Source organism: Strix uralensis, chromosome 1 (assembly GCF_047716275.1).
Source record: "Strix uralensis isolate ZFMK-TIS-50842 chromosome 1, bStrUra1, whole genome shotgun sequence".
NCBI classification, from domain to species: Eukaryota; Metazoa; Chordata; class Aves; order Strigiformes; family Strigidae; genus Strix; species Strix uralensis.
In genome coordinates, this window is record NC_133972.1 from 144,680,995 (window position 1) to 144,701,804 (window position 20,810).

Sequence of the window (20,810 nt, forward strand, 5' to 3'; positions counted from 1 at the left end):
ACAGCTATATAAGAAGAATTTTCTGTGATAAATAAACTGAGAAAATAGTATTTTGTATCAATTTTGATTTTGATGATAGAAATAAGTGAGGAGAAAAAGATAATTTTGAAACTGACCTGGGAAATAATAAGTGAAATCTAATCACTGACAGAATATACATGAATATGAATGACAGTTCAGTGTCAAAACTGAGAAAAAAACAAGCTCACTTACTGACAATAAATAGTCCCATCTATCTCACCCATTCTGGAAAATTGGTGTAATGGATAGAAAGGACAGCTTAATGTAAAGAAGTGGGGAACTTCTTTAGTACTAGGGTTGAAGAGCAGCCTTAACTTGCAGGAGAATCAATACAATATATCATCTCTAGGAGGCCAAATGTGCAAAACAATTTAATGCAGAGCACTGAGTGTTGAATATTGCCTAGGTGGTTTTGTACAACAGGCCATGGGCTACAGCTTAAAGAAAACATCACAAATCAAGTCCAAACAAAATAGCCAATGATCACTCACATATAATCTGGAGGGAAATCATCTTTCACCATTACTTTCTTTTTGGTTGATTTGCCTTAAATTCATATTAGCATGTTCAGATTACAGATGTTGAGGCTCACTCAAGAGTAATTAATGGCTAATCTGGGTAGGAAATTATAACTACATTGGTGATAACTCTCTATAATTATCTGCAGTCTTTTAAGGAAGGAACGTTATCTTGGTCATGACTGGGTTTTGATTTAGAGTATCTTAAATTTGCAATTCATGTCTGTTTCAAATACATCCTTATTTTTCATATAAATGGTGAATCACCTTTTCAATCTTACATCTATTTGAACAAAGTTGTTTGTTCATTCATCCACACTGATCACTTTAAAATAAAAGGTTAGATGGGCCACTCCACCTATGTTTTAGTAGTTTCTTTGTGTGAGTTATCATACAGATCACTTACACAAAGGATAGAATGGTCCAAATCCAGCATAGGTTACCTCTCTATGTCTTCCAGTTTTTTACAGATTAGGTCCAGCTGACATGTAAAATCAAGTTTGGAAGGGTTCTTGGAGCTTGGAAAAAGCATATGTTTGTTATATAGCATCTGGTTCTGACACTTATCTGATACAAGTAACATTGCATATAAAAATAAAGATAACTCTTAATTAGTAAAGTATCCATTTATTTAAATTCCTTAACATTTACTGGGAGAGACTGAATACTTTACTTGTTTGGATGGTTTGGATTCTTTCTGGTTTTTAATGGTGCCTTTGTAGACAAATTCATTTGTTTTAAATTGCTATATTTTTTAATTGGATTATTATGAAATGCTGCCAAAATGTCTAGTGAGGTTAGACATTAAAATGCAATGACATTTTTCTTTAGATGGAATGGAGTCATCTCAATGTGTAATAAGGTGTGCTGATGTTTCAATAGGTGCCATTTCTTTTAAAATGCTAAACCCCTTTTTTCAGTCATCTATAACTTTGCAAAACAAGAAAATACACCTGAATTACAAAAGGAACTTTTAAAGCTGTATTTGTCATTATGACAATTTAATTCTACTTTCCTTTTATTTTGCTTAACATGTGATGCTCTATATTTGCTAGTATCTCAAGACTGATCCTAGATCATGGTTTAAGGGTACATCACTTTATAGGTGCAATTACTAAGGGAACTCCTAAAAGCTTTGCTTAAATTTAGACACCTATTTTTCAGCAGTTTTCTGAAGGCCTGCACATTAGTGTATTCTAGTGCAATCATCCTTGGAAATATTGACTCCATTGAGAATTTCAAGACTACTTCCAATAAGATGCTTTTACCAAAAGTGAAAAGATTGGGCAGTGAAATGGTATGATTAGTCATATGTTTAGCCAGAGATACCAGTTACAGATCAAATTTATCCCTCTATTTGAAAGATTAGGCTATTAAGTTCACTGAATTGGAAAATTAAGAATTGTGAGCCAAATGTTCAGTTAATTTAAATTAAAATAATTGTGATGATTTTCCTGGATTTATGTTGCATAACGTAGAACCTCCCACATCATGAAACTCAGTCATCCATGAATGCAGGCAACTAAGTCATATAATAACCTTTAATTTACAACAGCTGAAAATTCGACTATTTTCTTAAAAAAATACTGCATTCTTGAACCTTACCCTGTGTTTTCTGTATGATAATTTATAAGAAACATAATCCTTTTCCCCTTCCCCCAAGTCAGGTGTTTTAAAAATTACTAATTTGATGTTATTTAGAAGTCATTCCTCTATTAACATTTGAAATATAATTTCACTAACATTTATTAGTCTCAGTAAGGGCTGTTTAATAGACCTGTGTCTTGCTAGCCTCTTTAAAAATGTTAATCTCTTTAAAAATAATCATCACGTGTTCTGTTGCTGTCAGAACAATGTGGAGTTTGTGGCACTGTTCTGCAGGGGGGGATGTAACTGTGAGAAAATTTATCAAAAATACGCTTGGCAGGACTATATTTCTGAAATGGACCCTTCCATCCAGTGCACCGATTTCCAACACCTCCCATTCCCATTTGGTCACATCTGCTATATTTTGACTGATGTTCAAAATATTCAGAGGTAGAGTGTTGACAAAAGCCATATGAAACTCTGAAAATAAATATTTCAGTGTATTTGGTTTTCTGGTCCACAGTATGGCTTGGAGAAAATGTCATGTTTTCTGCAATAATTTTCATATCAGTTAACCCTACCTCAGTTTTTCACATGGATTTATTTTTGCATTTACTGGAAATTGCTGAAAATGTCAATTATAGCTTTTATTGTGTGTGGTTTAGATTAAAATTGGACCAATTTGGTTTCCTATATGTCTGACATGAACTGCTTTGCCTTTTCCAAGCACCCGGGAATGTTTGCCAGACAGAATCAAGTCTGCTTACTCCCTGGGAAAATCTGACAGTGTAATGGTTTTTTCATTTAGTCATAGAATCTTTTATGCTGGAAAATACCTTTAAGATCATCAAGTCCAACTGTAAACCTAACTCTGCCAAGCCACCACTCAGATGAAACCCTTAAAACCACAGTGAAAGTGTCAAACCACCAGGAAAGGCAACCGACTAAGTTCAATGCCAATCAGAACAGCAAAACAAAATCTTCTCATGCTCTTTTTTCTAGCATTTGATTCCAAGTTCAGCAGGACCTTTATTCTCCAAACCTTAGTTTCTTAAATATCTGGGTCATAAGTACTGTATCGCTCCAGAATAAATAATGTTCAGGACTTATCACTTTGTTATGTGAATGGAATAGTCTAAGTTTTCCATTTAGAAGACAGCAAAATTACATGGTACTGGTTTTCATTTGACAAAAAGTAAACTAAATCTGGACTGGCTTGGATCTATGTTTCAAGCAATAATGCGGAGGTGGCCTTAAATGAAAGATTTTGACTCAGTGTAAAATGTGGACCATTCATAGCTTTTTTTTATGGTGTGTAAAAACATTTTCAGCTTAAGGTTTTGTCTGATTTTAATTAGTCTCCCACAAAGTTTAATGTTCTTGTCATACTTCAGAGAAAAGGTTCTCATTTTAGTGCATTCTAATTATAATTCTCCTTTCTGTAAATCATTGCTCTGAGGGAGGAAACCCTTTTTGAGAAGACTTGTAACTTTTCTTATCTTTTTTAGAAGTCAGTATAGTCAACATTTGCGACTAATCTTGTGCAAGCTTCTTAAGCTACCTTACTCTTTTAGTAATGGCAGGAAGGAGGTATGCATTCAGTGCAACAATAGTTAAACTGGATCCTATGAATATTAGTTTCAAAATAATTTGTTATGCCTTTTATATTCTAAGACTTGAGCAGGAATTTCAGTCTAGAGGTAAACGGTGAGTAATAACACTGCCTTTCTTAAATCCTTCTCTTTCTTACTTTGCTACAGCAACATAGAGGGTCTTTCTTATCTATAAAGCCAAACTTCATTAAAAATTATAAACATGGTTTGTCTGGTGTAGCTGAACCAACAACAGAATGAACCAAGAACAGAAATTTTCAAGAATGTAAGTGATCTGGGGACAGATTTTTCAAAACTGACTTTGGATATCCCTACAGTTTTGGTATCTTCTCTGAGCAGGCAATCTCCAGAAGCTGCTATTCTCATGCTGTCTGAAATGGTTTTACCCTTCAAAGGTGTCACAGAACAGGGAATAGAAAATTTGGCACCTAAATTCTTCAATGCCTAAGATTTTAGGCTAGAGTTTAATAAAGCATCTTGCTATACCTCTGTTTCTCATTTGCACATAGTCACTTAACTATCCACTTTGATGAGAAAACGTTTTTCCTGGTAATTCCAAAAGGGGATAAAAATGTTCTTTATTTCCTCCACTGCACTGACATCTCTCTTCAATTTGTTTTCAGGTCATTGAGAACACATTTCTGTTTTCTGGACTTCAGTATCCCATTGAAAAGGGTTGCTATGTGTGTTTTTAGCAGTTAGTTCACAGTATGATCTGATAATTAGTAGTAAAACCTGGAGGTGAGAAGTACTAGTCTTTCCAAGTTCCTCTTACTTCTTGTGGTTTTGAAACATCCCTAACTAGAGAATGTGTTTGCTTTAGAAGTACTTTATCATACAAAAGCATATTCTGATGCCCTTTATTACTAAGAATTCTTTTATTTCCTGAAAATATTGCGTTTCTAGCTGTTAGCCAGAATTTTTTAAACACAAAATGTATTTCAAAAGTTTGATATCCTTTTCTCAAACAGGTAAACAACATATTTAAATCCTTTCACTGAAAAAGTAGAGCTTAGGGTGTCAAATGCTACATAGCACTATTGTGCTATAATACCAGTCTTGATTGAGTTTATTTGACCTTAAAATATAACCAAAGAATTTCGCTAGCTATGATCATAGAGAAAATATCCTGTGTCTATATGGGATACTATTGACTCAGAAATTGTCTTTGATTTAGTTGTAATGTTTAGAGAAGTTGCCATATATCTGGCATATTCTAAAAACTGAACCTATGAATTCAGCTGACTCAAAGCACATGTAATCCCACCACAGGCATGTAGTCTCATTTAGACTAAGGCAAAGGTGTTTCTTCTCCAGCCATCCACCAATATAATTAAGACAGTGAATAGGATACATTAATAAGTTTAATGTAGTAACTTCTCGTTAGCACTTTCCCCACCCTGCTACACCACATAGGCACAAACACATGCACACAAGCCCTAAAAAAAAAAAAAAAAAAAAAAAAAACCAAACAAAACCAAAAAAACCCCAAACAAAAGTAGGAGCAGTTGTGAAGTTGGAGTCACACTGGTATTTTGCACAAAGTGAGCAGAGCCCTGTAAATCAAAGGATGTTGTATGTGTGCCGTTAGGGTTACATCCTTTAGCATGGTCTGGTGGTGAATTGATATAATACAGCTTTTTCCATCACTCCAAAAATCAATCTTCTTCTTCTACCTTTTGTCTCTGTTAAAGGCCTTATCCTCCCTCTCAAGCCAGCCATTACACTGATTGATTGTGACTAAAATTGTCTTGAGTCCTACACAATGAGAAAGAACATTCCCATACAATGAGAAAAGAAAGTGGAACATTTTCAGCTTTCTCTTGATTGTTGTTATAAAAGCATTAGTCTGAAATGAAAGGTTGAAGCAGCAGCTGTTCATTGGCTGTACCATAAAACATCATCAGTTTGCATTGCTGTGAGCCCTAAACTGACATTTTAAGTGCCTCATTTGTTCACAAGAGGTTCTTTCTCAAGCTCTCCCTGTTTTGTTTTGTAGACAAAGTGAGACAACATTCACTAGAGTGAAGAACTGCAAATGCATTTTGAACATGTGTTAAAGCTGTTTCAATAAACATGTAAAAACTTTTAAAAAGGATCTCATAGTGCAATAGTGATGATAGCAAATAGTTTCTTCAAATAGCTATGTCTGAAAAACCTGTTTGAGGTGTTCAAGTACTTCTGAGCCCTTAAGCGGAATCAAGATAAATGAATTTGAGGTGTAGTTTTGCAACGTTCTTGGATTATCCAAGTATGGATTCTGTGCTGAAGGTTTGTCCCATTAAATTTAGTATGCTGAAGTGTCTCATCAGTGTGATAATTAAAAGAAATGTGAAAAGGAAAACAGGGCAGCATTGGATTGCATATCACTAATCAAATTGAAATGGATATCATGTGTTTGCAGAATATGACACAGTGGGTGTAATTCCCATTAAGAACAGTTTTCTATACTGAAGTGGAATGAGTTTGTTACTTAAGCAGAATCAAGATAGATTGATAGAAAAAGCTGTCTCTAAAATCTCTTACGAAAACTCACCGATATTCAAAATTTTGTTTCAATGGAAATGATATGCATGAACATTTTTTATTAAATCCACAACTGAGTTCATACTAGTCTATTAAAAGCCTGAATATTATTTTTTAATGCAGCAGATCTGCTTTTGATCCATGTCTGGTATTTGTCCACCCTTTTATATCTGCAGTATCCTATAAGATCTACCAGATCTGAGATGATGGAAAATGGTGCCTGCTACAGGCATCACAACTTATTTCAGATTTGTCAACAATAATGAACAAAAAATTTCTATTACTGAATGACTTTCTGACAGTTTTCCACTAGGAGTAAAAATTTACCAACTGGATAAAAATTATTACATTTTGAAATGCTGATTCTAGACACATTAGGATTGTTTCAATGACCTAGGCTAATGAAATTCTCAACGTGCTACTAACTAGCACAGATAAAAATTGTTACCATAAATCTAATAGCCATTTTTGTATAATTTTGCATTAAATGAATATGTTTCCAAGTACAGGATTGTGTCTGTGTTGTATTTAGGAAAATCTGTGAACTGTAACTTTAGTATGTTGTGCAAATCATTAAAGACCATGATCATTGAAAAGATTATTGTAAGGTGAAATATAGGGAAGATTTTCCAGTAATATGGCTCATAAATTTAATTATTAAGAATTAGTTTAATGATCAGAAAAACACAGATTAGCTCTTTATACATCATTTGCATTCTAAATTATATTAATGTAAATCCTGAAGAAAAGATGGTTTTGAGTGGAATCTTGGTTTATATTTGGAAAACAATTTGAGACACAAACCTTCGAACTCCTTTTAATGGAAGGGAAGCATGTTTTAGTCCCATAATCTGAGAAGTCTGAAGCACAACGTCTCTTAAGACTGTCTCAATTGTTAAAAAGATGCTTAGAAATAGCATGGAAGTAACTAAGAAGTATTGCTGCTGGATGGTGACAACCTCATCAAGATGAAATAAAAGATGATGAATAGTCCCAGCCAAACTAGCAACTAAAGCATGTAGCAGAACAAATGAAAGCCTGTCAGGACTAGATAAAACCTGGCTAAAATAAAATTAAAGATGAGATGAAAAGAAGTCAGGACTTAGGAAAAACAAAACAAAACAAAACAAACCATTAAAATTGCTCAAAACCAAAAGGAAACTATCCAAGAACAAACTTGTCAAGAACTGAGATGGATTAGGAAAGAAACTGATCTAAGATAGAAAGAACAAACTTGGATCTTACAGAGTGTGTAAAGCAAATGAAACGAGTCAGAATGGCATCTGAGATTGATTTACCATTTTTCCACTTGCCAAAGCAGAAGGAAAGATGTGTTTTTCCACTGTAGAATCTATCATATAGAATATCTAACTCTGAGCCTGAAGTTTAACTGTTTTTTCAGACATTTCAGAGAGGAATATCTTATTATACCTGGTTTAAGATAATAGCTAAATATTTCTCAGATGGAGGAACAGAAATCTTTATGTTATTACTATGGGTATAAAGGGACCTTTACTTAATGTGTACAGTACTTTTTTTTTAAAAAAAAAAAGGAAGATCTCTCAGGCATTCGTAACTATATTAATCATTTTTTGAACTGGTAATAGAATAGAATTGGCCAAGTTTCACTCAAGGGTTTATTAGACAGTGTAAATAATGAGAAGGAAGTTAAAGTTGGGAAAGTATCAAACCTCTCTAAAGCCCCTGTCAATCTTTGGGACTGGGGACAAAGTTGCAGAGCAGCTCTTTGTGTAAAACCATCATTCTGAATTTCAAAGTGGAAGGTTCAGGTTTCCAGCATATCCCTGCGTTGTAGTTCCTCTGAATCTGGTGGAAGTCACCCAAATGTGGTTGAGGACACAGTGCAATCTGAAGGGTATTCAGTTAGCAGACCAGTGCCTGTAGCTGGAAAGATTCAGACCAGAGTTCAACAACAGGTGATCTCATTCATTCCCAGTTGGAGAATCCACTCCAGTGTCAAAAGCAGAGGTTGGTTTCCCAGAATTCCCTAAAGTAGGTAGAGAATATTATATGCTTCACACTCATTGGTGTCAAGTCTCCCATGTCATGTTAGTCTCCTCCTGTTTGAAATGTGCCATTAATATTAAGTAGGCTGAAGGACTAACATGGACTGAATCTTGGCTAGTGCTGAATTTTATTGCTATTTTATCTGGACATATGGTATCACAAATAAAGCTTGGAAGAAATGACTATATGTTATCTTATCCATCTTCTAGGCAGGCTCCTCTGAGATACTTAACCTATTCTAAAATCCTTTAGCACTTCTTGGGCAATGTATAGCTACCCTTACAAATAACAAAGTTAGTTTCCAAATAACTAATTTAAATATCTGTTGATACAGTGTATGTCCATGACTGTTCTAACATCCAGAGACACAGAAAATGGCTTATTCACTAACTCTTCCTTTTTTTTTTTTTTTTTTTTTTTTTGTGTGTGTGTGTGTGTGTGTGAACCTTTCATGTATTTAAGGACTGAAGTTATGAAGTACCTCTACTTAGTTGGGTTTTTTTTTCTAATCTTCTGTCATTCTTTGAAATTCCTATCGTTACTAATAGATAAAGATTTTACTTTCAGACATGCAGATGTCAATTCCAACCTTACACTTGTAGGAAGTGACACTGTAAACTTTGGAAATTGTTAGTCACAGAAAAATAGCCAAATACATTTCCAATGCTCTTGGACGAATGAGAACGTGCTGTGAACAGGGCAAGGGACAGGAGAAAGAACCAGTACAGGTTCCTACCTGAGAAAGAAGGTGGCAGGCTTTGTTTCATACCTCTCTGATCATATTACTAAATGGAAATAACAACATCTGACAAAAAGAGTTCAGTCTAATGAGGCAAGTTTGATAATGAATTCCTTAAAGATTAAAGATAAATGCTAGTATAACAATGAGAAAAATGATATTCTAGTGAAGAAGCTTCATTGAAAAAGAAACCTGCCTATGGTAAAAGTAGGACCAGTACCTTGGGGGCTTTCTCCTGCTATCTAAAAAAGAATTTTTTGTGGTGAAGTGTCATTACTGTCTGATAGTAATGAACCAAAGTAACACAGGTCAGCAGAAATATAGAGGATAATAGAGAGAAGAAACAACAAACAGCTCCAGGAAAAATTAATCCTTTCTGATGTTTTTTTCTAAATTAGTAGATGATGAGAATGCTGTGAATGTAACAGATTTCATTCTAATGCGGCTTTTGATGAATGCTTGACTTCTTCATGAAATCTTGTGAACCCTATATTCTTCTGGATATGAAAACTTGGGCAAAGTAAAAACTAACTGAAGTAAAAGAAGTCTGTTAAAACATTTTGACAGGCTTTTTGGCTTTAGGAAATGGAAGTTCTGATTTGAAAGTGTTATGCTGCATTATTTTGCTTTTATCCACACAATTTTTTAATCCACACAATTTTTTAATCCACACAATCAGCTGTGGATTGTGTACTAACAAATAGTGGTGTCTTTGAGGATATTTAAAAATTCTCAGTCATACATCTTACCATTTTCTCTTTCCACATAATTCTGACTGCAATCAATCACAGTCCTGCCACAGTCAGGATTTTTTCCTGTTCCCCACCTGGATTTCAGTGGACCTCTGTAGGGGTTCTCCTCCACATGGATCCATCAACTCTTACAGGGTCAAAGCCTGAGAGTTCAGGTGGGGACCACTTTGAAACAATGACCCTAAGTATAAAAACACCAGAGAATAATGACAGTTATCAAAGAGAGTTTAGAATATAAACTTTTTGGACTGGGTTCTGTTGCCTAAATATTTGCACAGAGCCATTTAAGATAGCCTCGGCTTCAGCAGAGTGCTCCAGAACATTGTAAGTTTCCCACAGGTCCCTGTGTGGATGTCTCAGATGCCATAAATCATCAAAGTAGTGCTAGACATGAATGTTTAGGCAGCTGAACTGAGTCCTTTACAGGTAACCTTTTAATAACATTTTCCTTCTTTGGCACGCTCATCAGTCTGTATTTCTGGTTGGCTTCAGGAATGCTAGCTAGCTTTGCTGTCTCTTGAAAAGCATTTGTGGAACGCCTTGATTCTATCTTACAGTTCTAAGCATGAGAATTACAAATTTTGCTCTTTCTTATTCTGCTTGCCACAGTTTGTTCAGTATTGTACCAGTGTTAGTCAGGAGTATAGTTTGGCCAATGTTTTAAGCTCTATCCTCATTAGCTCATAAAGAGAATATGGTATCATAAACCTGCCCTAATAGCTAAATGGCATTTCTTGGTAAAGTGAATTTTGTTTATCTAATATTACACTGTATTAAAAGCATTATTGTCAGATAATTGTCCAAATTTTTAACAGTAAAAGGTGCACACGTCAATTACATAATTTTAACACATCAATAATTGTATCAAGGAGTGTTTATTACTTGGAAGAGATTAAAAGTTGATCCCTACACATATCATTTATTTCAAGAAAAAAATGAATTCATATTCATAGATATAATATTTTCTTAGCTGACATCATGAAAATAACCATAGTGGAAGCTATAAAAGGATATTATCTAAGAAAACTCTTTGGGTGCATTGAATTCAACACTGAGAGACAGAACATGCTTTAAGCCTCCTCCACCTTCCTTTTTTGTCTAAGAGTTGATAATTAAAAATAAAATTGAGGATACAGCCCAGGCAAAGTGTTTATTGATGAGTAATATGTGACATTCAAGTCAGCAGTTATATTTGTAAAGTATCTGTATTTTTTCTTTTCCTCTACTTAGGAAACAGTTTGAGGAATTTATTGCCATATTCAAAGAAAAACTCCTTATTGGGACCTGTAGGGGGGGGAGAACAGAAAAGTGAGAGTGATATGGAATGTGCATATGTGGACATTATTTTGTTTTACCACCAGCAGCAATGAACTGATAGAATTCATTCCAACAGAGGGTTTTAAGAATATTTTAAACATTTGTAATCATTTAAGAAGATGTAGAAAAGTAATAAGTGTAATGTGAGTAGGTGACTTTTGTTGATGAGAGGTTCCATTCATTTCTTCCCACCTCACTAAGCTTGCTGCACTTAACCAGCCATATGCAAGATTCTGACTTTTTTTAAAGCTGTAATAGTGTGAGAGTGAATTTTAAACTCTCCTAACAGAGAACAGCAACACACAGAAACAGGACGCTGCTGTGCCCACTCAAAGCTACCCAGCACATTCAAGTACTTTTTTTGCAATATTTTTTATGAACAGACCTAGAATGATTCACTAAACAGAGTGTATTTACATTATTTTTAGCAAATACATTTCACTGTACTGAAGAAGTAATCAGAGTTGCAATCAACACAAAGAAAAACCAATAAAGACTGTGTTTTCAGAGATCACTGATTTAAAACAAATTAATTCTTGTCCCATTAAATTTCCATTGAGTTTATATTTTTGTAACATTTCAAAGATATTTGCATACAAATACATGGTTGTAATAGAATAATGCACAAAAGAACAGTAGAAAAATATATATGTTATTGCATGTGCTATGTATAATATAATATAAAGAGCTAGTAATCTAGGTTAAACATGATAAAAACTAACAAAAAAATAGCCTTTAATGATAAGGGAAAAAAATGAGTTCTGTTGTTAAGATCTAATGTGGGTTGAGTTAAAAAATTGAGGACATCTTACCAAATCAGTGAAAGAAGAAAAATTTGAACTGAATAATATGGATGAGAGCTTCAGGTAGAACTAGGAAAAGAGCAAGAAAAGGAAACAAAGATTGCTACACAAAGCAGTAAATCTAAAGGGAGATCACAGATCGCTGTAGTTTGAGTCAGATCACAGACCTGATTCGGCTGGAAAATAACTAAGAGGAAAAAATAAAGCAGGGAAAATCTGGAATTACCCTCAGCACATATAAATTGCTGCAGAAATACTGACTTCAATGGATATAAACCGCACAGTGCTGTTTGAGTATATGGCATGCAGGATTTTTCTATATGGTACAGACATTTTGTCTGCCTCTATGTTTAGCAATGACTTACCAAATTTTTTCCTTCCTATCAGTGTTGATGTGCTTCATAAATTTCCACCTTTCTGCTGACCTCCACAATAGAGATGGTGTTATTTCAACTGTGGCATTTTGAGATGACTGTAGTTGAAATACTAAATAAATTTTAAAAATGCATACATTGCTTTCACTTTCTTCAGGCTACACTTTATCCTCAGATATGCTGATACAAATCCAAAACAAATGAAAAGATATGTGGTCAGATTTTGACAGAGAGAGAAAAAGTAGATGAATAGAGCCAATATAAAGTAAAGATTTCACTTCAGTAGATAGGGGTGTGCCATTGTAAGGATATGTAAATACTGAAGAACTGAAATTTAAATTATGTATAAAGCTAAAAATTATTATACTGGAGATATAAAAAAAAAATCTAAGGGGGGAAAAAAGATGGAAACAGCATAATTTTAGGGTAGTCATTCCTTTTAGTTTCTTTTTTTTTTCATTAAGAAAATTACTGTAGGTCAATATTTTTCAATACATGCTGCAAATTGTTCCTGCCTTTGAAAAGGAGTTTTTTACTTTCTTGAAACATGAATGATCTGTAGGCAGCAGATGTTAATTATTTATGTAAACCAAAGATATTAACTTGAGATTTCTTTGAGAAGTTTAGAGAGCTGTTGTCAATCTATGTATTTTAAACAACAATAAGAATATTATTATTATTATTACTTTTCAAAACATTTCAGTCACTATATTATTTTTACATTACTGCACCGTCTATCACTAATCCTTTGACACTTCTGTATTTGCTGTATGTAGGATCAAGATCTCAGAACATGAAGGGCACCTCAAAACATGAATTTCTTAAAACATTAAGAAATACTTTCACACAATTTTACTCAAGGCAGATTTATTGCTGAATGAACTGGAATTTCCACCTCTTTCAGCTTCATAGATGGCACTGGCATCTTCTTTCTTGAATGTTGTCATAACTCTCATCTCCCCAACATGGCAAGAATTCCTTCCCCTGTCCCCTGTTCCCTTTAGGAAGATGTCTGGATTCTTTGAAATGGTGACATACATGTATGTGGAAGATCATACAATGCTGACACTTTTATTTCCCATGGCCTTGTGATTCTGATTCAACAGACTAACAGGCAGTGAAGCAGTCATAAAAATTAGCAATCAGCAGGATGCTGCTTAAATAACTTTCCCCAAATTAAACCATTGAAAGATAATGCAGAAGTAAACATAGACATGGGAAAAAAAAAAAAAAAAAGGCATTTTATATGTTATTTCCTGAATAACCTATTAATGAGCTTAGACCTGCAATCAGGATTTCATTGATCAACATGTGTTGATGGTTTTTTAGCAGTAATTTTGCTTGAAAATTTAGTCCAAAATATTTTAGTGTCCTCATACACATAATTCTAAGACCTCACAATGAAAAGTTAGTTTTTATTAGTTTATGAGGTCATTTATGCAATTTTGGTTATATCAGGGCTTTTTTGAGGATTCTTGATGTCGACTATTGAATAGCACATTACTCCGTTTTGTCTGATTACATGATTCTATATGCTTTCCAGGTTTTATTAGCTGGTATCAAACACATGTGAAAAAATACAGAAATAAATATATTTGGTCTCTGAGCTTTGTAACAGAAAATAGTTAGAGCCAGTAGCATCTCCCCTGGATTTTAGGAGAATGGTATTACCCTGCCTTTCTCTGAGAGATTGCTGGTTACCTTCTGTCAGTGAGAAACTGTCTCACTGCAAAGCAGAAGCACGATCTCATCTCTTTTGTCTGTGTTCAAGGCATTTACTTCTTAGAAAGTGGAATTTCTTCAGAATGACTATGTACAAGAGCAAACGCAGAAACCAAAGATGTAAGTAAATTGTAAAGTTTTTTTAATGTTCTTACAGAGGAGGGAAAATAAATCTCCAGTTTCATTAAAAACCATGCTTTACTTTACCCTGCTATGGTTAAATAAAACCAGGAACAGTATTCCCTGCCAATTATCCCACTGTATCTGTATGTTAAGTGCATGAAAGAGCTTTAAAATAAAAAAATACCTCACTTGTTACTATGGAAACCCTAAGTGATTGCTTTATAATATCAATAAAGAAATAGAGATCAAATATAAGTTTAGTTCAGAACAACATCCTTTATTTGGGGCTTAATGACTGGTTAGCTGTAGTCTTTGACTTGGCAGGGTTGACACGCTTTCACTTGGTGGACTTTTTATGTGGTTCACTTTAGGGAACCAGTGATACCAGAACTTTAAAGTCAGTTATTTTATTTTCCTTCACCACAACTTTCAGAAGAATTAACTAGTTTTCTTAAAACACAAAAAAAAAAACCTGGGGGGGGGTGGGGTGGAACGTGGCGTGGGGTGGGGGGTTCGGGGGGGTGGAGAGCAGGGTAGCATGCATGTGTCTCTGTTGTGTATTTAAGACACTCCAGCTCTGAAAATTCACTGGCTTCTAAATGCATGAGGTTCCAGTCAAGCACCTGTTTGACTTTTTAAATTGCTATGGCATCAGCCAGTGGAATTTCAGTATCAATATTTTCTCCTCCAGAATATTAGGGAAGACTGACTGAGGTAAGTAAAAATGAAGTGCCATGGGTCAGGTCTTGAAGTATGTGTTCCTGTAAGGAAATCTAGCAAGAAGCCAAGTTATAAATGGAGAGCATGTTTGAGCCTGAGAAAAAAAGACATTCCTCTAAGAAAAATGCCATGTAGGGACTGTGTGCTTTCAGGGAGAGTACAAGAGGAGAGGAGTATCAATTCAAAAGAAGATAAGCTTGGACTTTATTTGGACAGGAGCATTGTTACTATTCAGAGTTGAAGGCATATATACAGCTGTATCACTGACCTCAGATTCTGGACCTTAGAGCTTAATCTGTACAGGTGTCCTTCAGTTTTTCTTGCCTAAAACAAATGGATGTGTTGCATGTAGAAAGTTTGCAGGACAGATCTCTGCTAAAATCTCTGCAATAGAAATCAATCATTTGCTTCACATTCAATAAAATAAATTATACATTTTTTTCCTCTAGCAGCAGTGAAAGAAAATTATATACAGGCAGATTATAATTAATCTACTTCTTTTTAACATACTAATTGCTCTCACCGTTATTGTGTAAACCGGGAGCTCTTTCTATAGCCAGCTGCATTCTTGCATTCTCTCCTGTTCAAGCCTGGTTATGGTGTACAATAAGAAAATTTGTGACTGGGTAGCTGAGTTGCTAGTTTTTTGTTGTAGGGATATAGCATTCATGAAAACTGCACAAGATGTTTTTAAGAATGCTTTTATGAAGAGAACCTGCTTTATTCCCCTTTCCCCTCCACCCCTGTTGACTCCAAGGAAAATCTGATTTGTCAAGAGAAAAAACTAAAAGAAAAACCAGAAACCTAATTAGAATAAAATTTGTAATTATAAGGGTGGCTGTTGCAATTTTTTTGTTTTCACAACTGTTGATTTTAAGATCCAAATCAATAAAATATTTCAAAAATATTTCAAATTGTATACATGGATGCTTCATTAATACTTCTTAGCTAATTAGCAACTGCAAAAGTCTTAACAGACAAACAAAACAATTTGAGTAATTTTCATATTGCTCCTATTCTTATCATTCAAAGGCTTTTTTGAAAGATAGATTTCATCTAAGCAATTGTTATTCTGAAATATAAGGGATAATGGTAGCAGCTGTGTTAAACAGTAGACAAGTACTACATTTTCTGTCCATTACCTTTAATACATGTTCTATTTCAAACTTGAAAGCATTTTTGGTGGCCCTTAATAAACAATAATAAAATATATTTAGTGTATAATTTTCAATATATGCAGGGTAAACCTTGAATTTTATATCTCCTCACTACCTCTCAATAAAACACATGAACATGTGAAAAGTGAGATTTGTGGCTTTTTCTTATTCATTGAAGTTCTGCTTCTGGATTTAGTACACTCTGAACAGGATTGTAAACATTGCTTTCCTAACCCATTTTTTTATTTAATGTTTGAAGAAGGGCAAAGGGCATAAAGACGTTTTGTACTTAATTTAAAAACACATCAGATTAGAGAGTAGGATAGAAAACATAGAGACACGATGACCTTTTTCTAACATAAAAAAAAAAAAAAAGGAATCCCCAGTTCCAATTTCTGTCCCAGGTACAAAACTGTTGCTAGAGGACTAGATGCAAAAAAAATTAGTCTACTTACCTGTCTGTATGAATGGGATAAATGTTCCATATATATTTTTTCAGCTGCAGCATCATACACAGGTCTTCTAAGTTCATAACTAGTCTTAATGTTTTACTTTCATTGTAACTTTGGTTTTCATTCTAGTCAAAGTAGTACTCATGTTAAGTTAACACACTTTATTTATTCCATACATGGTTGTAACTAATGAGAATTAAAAATAAATATCACAGTAAATTTTGAAACTTACATCACTAAATAAACAAAATTCAGATCGAAGCTATTTCTGTATGAGTGCTTTTGTGTACCTACCTACACACACACACAGAGTCTCCATGTGTACATTTGTCTGCACAACCAGATTAAAAGGATGCTTTATGCTTAATTCAGGATGTTAATTAATTAAAGATATCCTCAATTCTAGCTGATAGGCTGAATTCTCATTTCAGTGAATGGACCTAATGACTGAGTGAGGGAAAAGCATTGTAAAAAATGCAATCATATAAACACTGAAAAACTGATTAACACGTGTGGTAAAGCTTTTCTGAAATAAAAGGTTTGAATCTTAGACTGACCTGCTTTGGGCTGCTGCTGAGGATGGTCAGGATAAGCCTTGCGGTAGGCTGCAGTGCACATGTGGGTCTTCTCCATGGAGAGGCAGTCATTCACATTTTCTAGAGGTGCCATGCCTCCAAGCCTCCTCTCATGAAGCAAGTAGCAGGCATCCATTTTTCACCAGTCTTTCTTGTAGACTTCATTGTTACAGGAATCAAAGCAGGCTACTACCCTTGAAGACAATAACATTGAAAAAAACTGACACCTATAAACCAACTTTAAGAAATTCACATTATTTATTCATGGTTGGTGTAGCTTCACAACTTAAAGCAGGAACACCTTGTGGAGGGCAGGAGGAGATGGGAGAGTGATGCCTGGAGTGCAGAAGCTGGTGTGGGACTTCCCTGCTACACAGCTGAACCAGGGGTCAGAAAGTTAAGCCAAAGATGGAAAACTTAAGGGGGAAAATAGGGCTTTTTTTTTGCTTTCATCAGCTTCATATTTTCAGTGTTTCATGGGATCTTTTATTCATGTCGGCAGTGACAATCAGAGCACAATGGCCATTGAGGCAAAGAGCAGTTACTTTAGAATATTAGGAACCATTGATGAAGTCAAAGATTATCGTAAGTGCAGCTATAGATCCCATCCCTTTCCAAGGGGTTAATTCCAAGGCATCGATCCCAAACTTGTTCCTGACAATATGAAGAATCCTGTCAACATCAAATGGCCTTGAAATTGTGCTCCAAATGCATTAATGACTTCTGCCATGGCTTGGTTACCAGATCCATGTAAAATATCTGTTTCCATTGCATATTACAGTTTGCTTAGCTGAAATAGTCATTGCTACTTTTTATGCTGACATGCTGTGAACAGTAATTTTTTTTTAAAGTATCATCCAGATCTTGTGAAGATTCTGCTTCTTTTAAAACCAACAGATGATTAGTTATATTTCAGGGGCTTTTTAAAAAGAGTAATGAGAGGGGAGACATCATACTTCCTTTTATTCTGGAGATTTCTCTCTCCTCATAGGAGACATGTCACAACTTTACCTAATCAAGTAGATTATGATTCTTTGCCCTCAGTCTCCAATTTCATTTGTCCAGACCTAGGTTTCCCTGAATGCAGAGTGCTGTAGAAGGTAGTATGTGCATTTATTAAAGGGTTAAATAAGTGATAATAAAATGAACATAAAGTAAATTATTTTCAGAAGTTATGCAGGTAGCTGCTGCAATGTAGAATGTATGTGGCTGTCACAGAAGGTCATAATATTTTTGGTTTAAACTAGTGCTGTATTTAGAGATGTGCTGTCCGCAGATGTGTCACCTGATGTATGTTTTTCAAGTATCCTTGTCTTGCTGAAGAAAGAATTCTGTGAGTACTGATAACATCTAATGAGAAATTCTGTGAAATTCCAGTTTGTAGGAGTATTTTGTCCTATCAGCATTCTTTGATCTATTGCATTGCCTGCTATATTTTCTTTATTGATAAGGTCCCACTTGCCATCTTTTCATCACGGATTTGCTGTTCTCATCTTCTTTGTCCACATTTACAGATAGCATAATCACTTTCAGCCTTAAAAAATAGAGTTGGCATCTGTTGAGTCTTGTTATATTACAGTTTGATCAGCCCATGATTACTTCCATCTTTTTCCTCTTAGGGCAATAAAGAACCCTCAGTACTGAGGCTGCTGCTGCTCAAAGAAAATATCAGCCTTTAATACAGTGTGCGCTAGGAGTTAGTGACTGGAAAACCAAATCTCACTGGGGAAAACAAGTGTAGTTACTGACCCAGATACATATAAGAAAACTCTGCCTCTTTCTTTAAAACATCAGAGACCCAGACAACAAGGGAATATCTCTTCAGCATGTTATAGAGACAGCTTTCTTCATGTAAAGCTATCCTAGAATAGCCCCAGGATATTCTATTGCTGCATACCTTTTGAGGAAGTAGAGTTCAGCACAATTAAGTGTATCAGTAATAAGGCTGAGCAAGAAGACACTCATGACCTGCAGGAGTACAGATGTCATTGAATATTCACATCACATGGATAACATCTTTATACAAAAAAAAAAAAAAAAAAAATAATTGCTACTCAACAAATCAGGGGCTTCAGGGATAGTAGTACTCTTCTCACAGCTTTGAAGGGAATTCATTGTGACCTGAGAAAGTTGGCTTGCTTGAAATTATTAATTTCCCAATGTTACTAAACAGTAAAACTCAAGACATATGTTCTTCAGTGCAGCATGCAGGGTAAATAAGCTAGAATTTTTCCTTCCACACTTTTTCAAATGTCTGTATAGACTTCTAAACCAGACATGTTTTTTCTGCTTCTAGACTGTACAAGTGAATCAAAAGTGTTAAAAGATAACTATTTCAGAAAGCATCTTTTGAGAGATTAATAATCTGACCAAACTCTGCATGCGCAATTTATCTGATGCATCCCACTGCTCAGTGGGAGTCTGCCTCGGGAAGAAAAGTAGAATTTTTGTCCCTGTAGAGTAAATGCCAGGAGAAAATATTAAAAATGAAAAGGAAAGCTTGGGGAATCAAGAACTTACAATCTATCTTGAAAAAGGGAGAAAAAGAAATAAACAGTGCAAGCACAGATTCAGAAGTGACTTCTCAAAAAAATGTCTGAGAGTAGAAGTCAGAACCTGAAACGCAAGTGGAGAACATAACAAAGAAATCCAGCCTGTCACTTCAATTTTATGAAGGAGAAATTTAGGGCAGCAAAAACCCTTAGTAACAGCTTTGGCTTCATTAAAGAAGTTACAGTTTTAATGTTGGTCTTCTTTATTTTGCATAAGTACGTTAGTAGAATAGTGGACAATATACGATTCAACAAAAAGAATAATTGGAAAGCTAGGGAGATCTCATAAAAATATGCCAGCTATTGTTAAGGATGATAAAAAGGGAGTTATTGAAAAAGATGATCACATGCAAATCATGTAATTTGGATTATGGGATTTGAAGTGTATCAGGGGAATTAGCAAATGATTGTACCACACCATTGAAAGTTTGTATTTGAAAGGTCATTGAAAACAAAGAAGGTATCAGAAATATAAATGTAATACTGGTTTTCACACACACATAGAATTCCAGTTCTCAACTCTGCTCAGGCTGGCAGCAAATGTTACTATGTTCATTGATAACACAATTTACCATTAGTGAAACAGCACTTACTCTATATTGGTTAGTTTTCTAAAAGGAATAAAAACTTACAAGTTCTCAGACTGTACTCCAGTAATGACCTGAGATCTGGGAAAAGTAGTAAAATAGTTTTAAAAAGTGAAGTCTAGTAAAATAACAAACAACAAGTTGAAGATAATCATAGTCTAAAGCAATCTATATAGAAAGACAATTCTGGCTCTTAAATTGAGCAAACAGAAGTCCAGTGGTTAGAACCTAAAGTTAGATGACTGCAGGTTAAGTTAAAATATAAATTTTCTGAGTGTAATCAGTCACAGAGATAATTTATTAAAAGTACTTGCAATTTCTGCTCTCCATCACTTAGATTTTGAATCCAGCTTTCCCACCTATTTTAAAAGGTCTCTTTAAACATGTACTATGGACCTGATTACAAAGTATCTATTCAGAACTTACAGTATATGTGCAAGCTTAAAAGAGTATTATTGTCATAAAACCTCTAAAACCTATAAAATTCTGGAAATCTTGAGGACACTCCAGCCTTCCTCTATTAAAATCTCTGTATGCCTCTGTAGCAGTGCCATCTACCTGTCTACTCTGAAAAAGAATAAAAATCCTTGAGGGGTTCAGAACACAGAGAATTTTTACTCTTAAGGGAAAATCTGCCATTGTTT

At 34.7% G+C, this 20,810-nt stretch overlaps 1 protein-coding gene across 8 annotated transcripts in view; it reads left to right on the forward strand.

The window, feature by feature from the left end:
- Positions 1 to 20,810, forward strand: part of RALYL (RALY RNA binding protein like) — a 407,787-nt gene that overhangs the window by 265,339 nt on the left and 121,638 nt on the right. Inside the window, exon 1 of one of the 8 annotated variants that reach the window (XM_074883786.1) lies at positions 14,001 to 14,120. The exons of the other annotated variants lie outside the window; for them this stretch is intronic. Within the exon in view, the coding sequence (XP_074739887.1) occupies positions 14,084 to 14,120 (37 nt within the window). The 5' untranslated portion in view covers positions 14,001 to 14,083. Of the gene's footprint in view, positions 1 to 14,000; positions 14,121 to 20,810 lie in introns of those variants that run through there. 8 annotated transcript variants of the gene reach the window in all.